Source organism: Hylaeus anthracinus, unplaced genomic scaffold (assembly GCF_026225885.1).
Source record: "Hylaeus anthracinus isolate JK02 unplaced genomic scaffold, UHH_iyHylAnth1.0_haploid 0, whole genome shotgun sequence".
Classification (NCBI taxonomy): domain Eukaryota; kingdom Metazoa; phylum Arthropoda; class Insecta; order Hymenoptera; family Colletidae; genus Hylaeus; species Hylaeus anthracinus.
The window spans coordinates 21,545,702-21,555,004 of record NW_026533254.1 but is presented as its reverse complement, the minus strand read 5'-3'; the positions used below and the strand labels follow the sequence as shown (position 1 = coordinate 21,555,004).

Below are 9,303 nucleotides of genomic sequence, written 5' to 3'. Positions count from 1 at the left end.
CCCCCCCCCCCCCCCCCCCCCCCCCCCCCCCCCCCCCCCCCCAGGAGAAATATTTAGATTTTTTCAACGTACGTTTAAAATTAACGTATCTTCCGGGATCGTAATTGATGTTTAAATTTAAAAAATCTTGATTCCATCGAGGAGCACAAACCAAATCGCCTCGATCGAGCCACGAGATACCAGGCCTGGGCTGAGGTTATTTTAAAAACAAAATGGAACATATCTTGGATGATAAAAATGGCAATTTTTCATTGTAAAAATAATTTAGGAAACGTAACTTTGTTTTCTGCAACTTTTGTTAATTATTTTATAATTTTTAAAAGCGACTTAGCAAACGTAATTTTGTTTCATTTATTCGAATGATGCCCAGGTCTGCCTTGAAACGCAACATACAAACGGAATTTAGTTTTAATTAATCCTGCGATCGTGCTGTACGTACTATCGTTGAGAGATGGGTCAAATTTTTAGTTAGATCAAAATATCGAATGACGAATAAAAGATGAAGAACTTATAGAAGATATTCTACAATGAACAAACGAGAATCGAATAAATTACTATGCACTTGTTTCATTTATTATCTATTATCCAATTAAAATTTCGCCCATCTCTGCCATTGTTGCTTTATTTCTTTTACTTTCTCAACATTGATGCGGTTCAAATTATTTGTCTTCGTTGACGACAACGAGTGAACGTGTACTTTTTTCGTGCGCCCGTAATCTATCTCCGGTATCGTGGAATATTTTTTATCGCTCGGAGATAATTTGCCCGAAAATTAATCGAAATTAGATAATCATGCACGAGCCAACCTCGATGGGGGGCCGGGAAAGGGTTAATCGTGTCGTTGCGTTCGCGCGTGTAATAATTTTTTAAAGGTGTACACATGGATTCTGTGATATGCGTTAGGTAATTGAACGTGCGGCACTTTATTGCATTATCAACAAACGAGTATTAGTATTTTATTTCGATAAAACGACAATGCATCTCGCACGCCTTCGACAGAAGAATGATTTGCGTAGATTAGGGTAGGATCAGGTTGGGACCATTTGTTCTATGTTCTTTTTGAACAAATTACAACAGGGACAAATGTTACAAAAATCAGCTACCAGGATTTATTGAGGCAACATTTTGAAACTTTGCACTTATATGTAGTTGTTTCACACTGAATTCGATTTTTTAAACAATTTCTTTCTACACCATCGAATTCAGCGTGGAAGAACTACATAAAAGTACGAAGTACTTGTAAAATTTTGCCTCAATAACTATAGGTAGCTGATTTTTGTGACGCCCTCCCTTAACCAGCTTCCGTTCGCAGCCACTACGTTTACAGTCACAGAAAATGTTGTTTCGAGTGCATAAGAATATTTGAATGTTTATTCGAATAGTCCCAGCCCTAGTGTAGATCACACATTTTACGTTTTCCTATTGAATAAACAAGAAAACTAGCAGAGAGCAGATAGAGTTGCGTGTTCTGTTAAACGGGCCAAGACGGAAAACAAAATGGGGGAAGTAAAGTAGATGAACCGCGAAACTCTCGAATTCAGCTGAACCCCTCAGTCTCGCCAATATATGTTTTTTGTTTTGTTAATAAGTTTGTAATTTTTGTACTTAATTAATTTATACGCTATTTATGTACATGTGTAATCGACGTTTAGCGAAGCTAGACGGGCCTTCCATAATTTTAATAGACGTACTCTCATTTCGCGAACTTGCGTTGACGTCCGCCGCTCTAAAGAAAATGAAAGTTTCTAAAAGAAAGCGGAAAGAAGAAGGAGAGATGGGAAATCTCGATAGGGAATGAATCGATCGACTCGAGAAATTTCAATTCTTCGACTCTTCGGAGGGAAAATTGGGGGGGGAATGAAGAGAAACGTGATTTTATTTTGGGTTACGTTACAGTATACATATCAGAATGGAGAACAGGAAGGAAACGACGCGGTGTCGCCTTTCTTTCTACTGCGATCTTGGTATATATAAAAAGATTATATATATTATATATAAAGATATATACAGTTTAAAGAACTTAACGTTTTCACCCCTAAAGTATACGTCGTTTTTTTTTTCAAGATACAAAAAACTGTCAGAAAAAGAAATTGTTTATTTAGGAGGGATAGATTATTCATTTCGTGACTTCATATTTGTGTATTTGGTTTTGGAATTGATGTTACGACGAATTGGATGTGTACTGACACCTATACAAAACACTATTTTGCGTGTGACAACCATGACAAAATATTTATTAAAGATTATTCGAACTTCAAATTGCTACAGAATGCTAAAAATTCACTTCGATATTGTTTAAAACACTCTACACAAAAATATGATCTTGAAACAATTTCCCCCTCTTAACCAATCGATATCTTCTGATTTTATTTTGTATCGTTTAAAGAAATGAAGTTTTTTGCGATGACAGCGATAGGTGCTTCAGCCTGTATATTGTATTATTTACTACTAGGAACGTTTAAATCTTACGGATAGTATGGTAATGATTTCTAAGGCTATCAACGACGTCTTTTTCCTTCGGATCCACGCGTCTTTTGACCTTTGAGCTGCGATTATTCTGTACTTTACCTACTTCGTGTCGTTGTAGTGTTATACAATATACGAAACTATTTTGCTATGATTATTTGTAAACATCCAGTCCGCTGATCGGCTTTGCGATAGACGTGTCGACATTTGTTACCGACGTGGTTCTTTCAAAAGTACATTTAGAATCGCAGATATCTCTCAAATTATAAATAATAGTAAAATATTTTAACACTTCTAAAGGACATTGAAAAATTGGCGTTGCAATAGTGACAATAAATTACTACTATACATATCTATTATACAAATACTATACATATCGATCTCTGTAATTAATTAGAGCTCTTGCTGTTAAGTCTCTCATTCATATCGATACAATGAGCGAAACCAGTTTCCTTTTAAATAAAGAGTTCGTAGGATACGAGATGAATACAGCGTCAGTAACAAGTGTCGACAATCCACATTGTAAATTCACATCTTCAATCGTAACAGCTTGAAACTACGTTTCTTTGCAATATCGTATGAAGATCTACTATTATAAGTAATTGAGTCTAGTCCATACATAAAGCGAATTAACGATATCCACTATGCTTAAATTGTAACAATGTTCTCACTAGCAACTCACCCCTGCCGACAATCTTGCTTGGTAAATTAATTACCCCTCCATTGTACACATTTATCTATAAATATGTCCACGCGAGTAATCGCAACTCTCGAATCGTTTGTCGACCCTTAAACCACATAGGATTGCATTCAAAGTTCCTCTTCGAAATTTTACCAATGGAGCAATAACTTTATTATAAAAAAAAAGTCCTTGTAAAGATTGCTCTTGTATATTTGAAATGACTTTCTATTCGAAGGAATACTTTCAATTACTTCTTTATCGTTACTAAACGAATATTTAAAAGGATTAAGAATAGAAAAGAAGGATCCTATGGTTTAAGGGTAAACATTAACTGTTCTTTGAACGATCACATCGGTGAGAATATTTTGACAGTTTAAGCATACATGTATATTTACTGTATATTTAAAATAAGGTATCTTCTAACGAGCATAGATAAGATTAGTCAATATAGACTCCCCATAGCTACCCACATAGATCAAAATACGTACCTTATTTTATAGTAACCGGTATCTGCAGACGATATGTAATTTAATCGTGACCCTGTCAGGCTAGATCATTAAAGTGAGACTTTTATCATTACGCATTTTCTATTTTACATTGAAGACAATGAGCATTTATCGATAACAAACATCACTGAGTGCCTGCTTCAATTTAAACGACTATCAGACTCGAGACCAATCTTCGTTGATTTCTTACGAATGTAACAATAAGTGAGAAGACACTATTACACGTATCCAACATAGACAAGAATTGAGACAAATATGAGATCGAAATGTATCAAATAGTGATACTTTCTTTACTTGATGGGTTTTGAGGAAACCTGTGCGCAAGGGTATATTGAATGTTTAATTGAATTTAGTTCGTAATTATTCTTAATTCTTTCACTGACAAGTACTGGCAGTTATACACATTACTGTCAAATTCAAGTAAAGATAGAACACCAAATTGACAAGTACATCATTTTCAGTACACTTTTACTGTCTCTAGACACTATTACACGTTGAAAGATAGTTTCGCACGATTTCGATCATTTTTCGTTGTAATCCAAAGTGATATACGTATAAGTTAAGGTCATTTGGTAGCGATTATTAGCGATGATTTTGAGATTCCTTGCAAAACCACAATTCTTGATGACTAGGGGGGGGGGAGACTTAAATTACAAGAAAACAATCCCATTACATTTAAAAATTTTGTATTAGAGGTTTATTGTTTTTTTTTTTTCATTACAAGCATGAAATTAGGAACTAAGAAATTTGTCTAACTTATTAAGTATTTTTGTCGAAAATTGTTAAGTAGAAATAGAAATTATTTATTTTAATTTATTAACTATTACAAATGTAATACAAAACTAGTCAGATTTGTTTCTGGATAACTTACATTTATTAAAATAAAAAACAATCTTAACCAGGAATGAAAACAGCTTTGGTCAGTGAAAGATGATTAAGAATAGAAATAATAAAAATTAAAAAAAAAAAAAAATGTATCTACAGAAAAGAAGAATATTAATATAAAAGAAATGTGTCGCTACAAAATTAATATTATTAACAAATATTGCTAAAGTGGTACATCTACTGCTAAAGACTCAAAAACTCCTCAAGTAAAGATTAAACAAATACTTTAACGTTGCTCAAGTTAAGAGACAAAATCTACAACCATTTTGCAGATACCTGTACCCAATTGTTCGTAAACTTGATTCAACATTTGCGTTATTATTTTTCTCGCAATCTCGTCCTCTGACTCCGCATGAGAAAAAAAACCAATGCGTTGCATTCTGTTCTGCAGATGTTCTTTTATATATCCAAATGTATGAAAGTGAACGTTAACAATATCATGCCAAACCAAACTTTGACTCTCGATCACTCCATCCACTTATCTCCGATATATTCTATAGAATCTAATTACTATTAACACTACTACTAAAGCTAAGCTCTACAAATGAAATTTTAAAACTGTATCAAATGTTTATATGACATAAATTATGATAATGCAATAGAACGAATGTATTTTGTTGCCTAGTTCTCAATATATATTAAAATGGAAAAAAAAATCATAAAACTCGAAGAACATGTAAACCATCCGCTTTCAAACAAATCGAAGGCTTACCTTTGCAAAAAATGATTATACAAGGTGGATATGTTTCACTCTATCACGTTTGGGTATGGTTCGTTTTCTTTTTTTTTTTTTTTTTTTATTTATTTCAATCAAAAATGACTCATTACACTTATCATAGTGGTATGTAAGTAGGGTCCGTACTTTCAATACATTGAAATCATCGCTTTAATGTATTTGAACGTACTTTCAATTATGTAAACTGTAACTGAATCATTAGATCAATGTCTGCGTGTACGTGCTACGGATGGCATCTGGGTTGTAATAATTTCGTTACTATTCATTCGATAGGGCGATAATGGATACATAAGGAACAAACGAAAAATAATTCTCGCGATTCTAACGGAATAGTAAAACAAGAATAAACTATACACTCAAATCAGGTATCTTCGAATGTCTAATAATATAAAACACGTTTGGACTTAGTCAATTTCGCTTAATGGTTATGTAGCTTTTCGATTGTTACATCGTGTTACCTCCTCCTTCACTGATAAGAGAGGCCAGCAAAATTAAAAAAATAAAGGAAAACATTTTTTAAACGATCGTTATGAGCTTGAATAAGAGGTTATACAAAACTTATGGGTAGTATACAAAGCATGGAATTTAATTAATCACAAGTCAAACTCAATCGAAATTGTCTCTGATTTAAAAAATTGTACATAGATCTCAGGTGATATACGGTTATCGTCATCCTGTGCATAAGTACGCTTCACGAACTTGGGCAACTTTACAAAGTAACCCCTTCCCCCCCGGCCCCTATCGTAACATCATCGGACACCGGCCAAGCAATTTCCATCGTTACTTTTGCTGTCAATGTCAACAAGTTGGAATATTTATTTAAAAGTTACACAAGAAAGGGTACACGATGCAACAATAGTCATGCTTCCGAGGATTCAGCAAGTCTGTTTGCCGCAAATAAATCGCCGTTCGCTACAAGTCACTGTTGCGAAAAATGTAGACTCATAACCTCTCGTATAAAACGAATCCTATTGTTATAAAATAATAAGAATACCAAAGAAGGAAACCAATCAGAATGATAAACGAAAGAGGTTCGGCGACGTGTTCCTGATTATTTCAAAAAAGAAAAGGAAGAAGGGGTAGGTTTATTCGATATAGCACTACAGAGGTAAAAAGTCTGATGTTCTTTTGATATAATTACAAAACTGGCTGGACATTATTATTATTACAAGTTAACGTGCCTAATGAATTAGACAGAAGTCATCTAATCGATTCGATATTGTTAACGCGCGCATGGAAAAATTTTAATGGACAATCACAATGAAAAACTTTGCTTCCGATGTGTCTATATATATATATATATATATAATATATATTTATATATCTATGGAGAACAAAAAAGTATCTCTCGTTACTTCTCTCTCCTTTGTTTTTCTGTATGCACGAATATTTCGAAAAAGTTATTAATATGAATATTTATATACAACCTTGGCTAGAAGTTGGTCAGGTTCAATTCCTGTACCGATGGGAGGACGATTTCTTACCATCCCGGTGATTCGGCTGCCTTGATCTCGATCGTGATTTCCTATGATCCCTAGATCTAGATCGACTCCTCCTCTTGCTCCTGGAAACGTAAGATTCAGAACGCTTGCGGTCCTTGGAACGTGAGCGAGTTCTGTCTCTGCCCTTGGATCGTGATCGTGTCCTTCGTTTATCCCTGGCGCGAGATTTACTGCGTCTGACAGAGTAGGACCTACTGCGTCTTCTGCTCCTCGAATGAGAACGGGACTTCCTCTTCCCCCGGGAACGCGAGCGTGACCATTTCCTCGCGGCCGAGACGGATCTAGATCTACGGCAGCTCCTCGAGCGGGATCTGCGCCGTTTTCGGTTTCTCGATCGCGATCTATGCTTCTTCCCGGACCTATAATTGCTCGAAGACCTTGAACGATACTCTTTACGTGAAGACTTTATCGATCTGGACCTGGATTTGCGTCTGCGACCACGCTCGGATGAACGGGATCGAGACTTCCTGCCTCTCGATTTACTCCTACTCTTCGACTTCCTCTTTCGATAATCACGTTCACGGACTTTGCTCGATCTCTTCTTCTTCGCCGAGGTGCGACTCGAGTCAGAGCTCGTCGACTCGGAACTGCTAGATTCGGAATCGGCTGATCCCGATGGAGTATCGGTCTTTGCTGTATCAGGCGGCACGCTTTGTTGCTGTGGACTTTGTCCGCCGCTCGATAAAGTTTCAGACGCTTCTCTTTGATTATTTACCGTTTCTTTTTCATCAACTAAAGTAGTGATGTTACGGAGTTACGCTTAATGATGCAATACAATGCCTTAGGTTTTATTTCATTTCGAAACATACCTGTGTCCTTGCAGCTTGTATTACCAGTATGATTTTCCTGTTGTTTATTATAATGCTCCTCGTAACGTTGCTCATCCCTCTCATCCTCCTCCGCTAGACGCGCCTCGATTTCCTCCTCCGTCTTTTTGAACGCTTGTTGCCGCCGTCTCAACGTTTCCTGAAACAATACGTTAGGGGTGTGTTTTATGTGTCACCGTCTTTTCGTTGATAGGACGGGGATCCACAGGAGGAGAGTGGTTTGTTAACCACTCCCCTGAGGATGTTTCTCGAATCTCATCTTTCACTTTGCACTCTCTACTATTGTACGTCACGTCGTTACGGATTATAAGGGCGTTAAATAAAATAAAATAAAATAAAGCGTATTCGTTATGGATTCAAAGCAACATACTATCAGCTCCTCGTCGCTGTCGTTGTTTTGAGCCTGGACGTGTTCGCTCTGCTCCTCCTCAGACTCGCTGTTGCTGTCGCCATAGATGCCCAGACCTATACGAAACGAATAGTTTATTACGCTTGCTCACGGCACGTCATTCTTCTTCACGTTCAAAGTAAAGACATACGCTCGAGCACTAAATATGCTGCTGCTATGATTGAAAAATGTCCTGAAAGACATCTTCGTTTCATGATAGACTTATAAGCGAGCATGGCTACTGAGAGCGGTTAATGCACGAATGCATTTTACAAGTGACTGGCATGTACACGACCGGTTCCTAGGATGACCGTGCGTTGAAGATTGTAAAGACATAGGGACTCACCAAGCTTACGAGTGATCTGAGCAAGAGGGGCCATGTTGTTGAAGGATGCGACGGGGGTCTCTCCTGCAGGGACTTACAATACACACGCATTTAGTACCCAATGGCTGAGAGCTATCCTCAGGATACCCCCCAAAATTTAATGGTACTGATCATCATCATCATCATCATCATCATCATCATCATCATCATCATCATTGATACACACAAGGAGAGCCGAGATCCTGCTTCATTCCTCATACACCTTAAGAAATCTTTAACGAATCTCTTTAGAAATACAAAACTGAAACTGCTTCAGAGATGACGTTAGTAGAACATTTCATTAACAGTTATGCACGACCATAAGGTAGCTCGACATCAGTGAAAATAAATACGGATGTTTTGTGTAAAATATAAAGACCAACTGTAACTTTTTTTTTTTAGAACTACACCGCGCGTCAAGAATATAATTTTAGACGAGGCGAAACAACTTTTTCAAAAGTGGAAAAGAAAGCAATTAGAATCTGGAACAGATCAACGAAACAACATTTATAATTCCAGCATACGATTGATGTTTTTCCTTGATTATTCTTTTATCGAACTAATCGATAGTTATAGACGTGCTTCGTTGTAATCTACGATTGATTAGAACAATCGAGAACTCGATGTAAACGTTTCGACTAAGTCTTATCAATATTTTCAAACAATGTATACAAGTTTTTTTTTTTCAATGAAAATGCTTTCCGCGTTTCACTTATTTTATTGCACAGCGTTCGAATTTTTTTATTGCTAGTTACATCGAGTACTTATTACGTAATTCTTCGCCACCCTCTCGTCTTTTTCACTAAACGACAATTTATTTTTTGAATTAATACAAATTTTAATTTTATGAAATATATCGGGACATGAAGTTAGTCTCTATTTGAAAAAGAAATAATAAAAAAAAAAAAAAAAAGAAACGGTACTTTCGTCTCTATTTGAAAAAGAAA

The 9,303-nt window shown here is 36.1% G+C and overlaps 1 protein-coding gene across 2 annotated transcripts in view; it reads right to left on the bottom strand.

Annotated features, from left to right (window-relative positions):
- Positions 1-6,384: 6,384 nt before the first annotated feature.
- LOC128886334 (arginine/serine-rich protein PNISR-like) overlaps positions 6,385-9,303 on the bottom strand; it is a 6,162-nt gene continuing 3,243 nt past the window's right edge. The window contains exons 8-11 of one of the 2 annotated variants that reach the window (XM_054141084.1): positions 8,339-8,410; positions 7,975-8,069; positions 7,587-7,743; positions 6,385-7,509 (exon numbers count right to left, since the gene is read on the bottom strand). In XM_054141084.1, coding sequence (XP_053997059.1) covers positions 6,725-7,509; positions 7,587-7,743; positions 7,975-8,069; positions 8,339-8,410 — 1,109 coding nt within the window. In that variant the 3' untranslated portion in view covers positions 6,385-6,724. The remainder of the gene's footprint in view (positions 7,510-7,586; positions 7,744-7,974; positions 8,070-8,338; positions 8,411-9,303) is intronic. The other variant, XM_054141094.1, reaches the window with a different exon arrangement.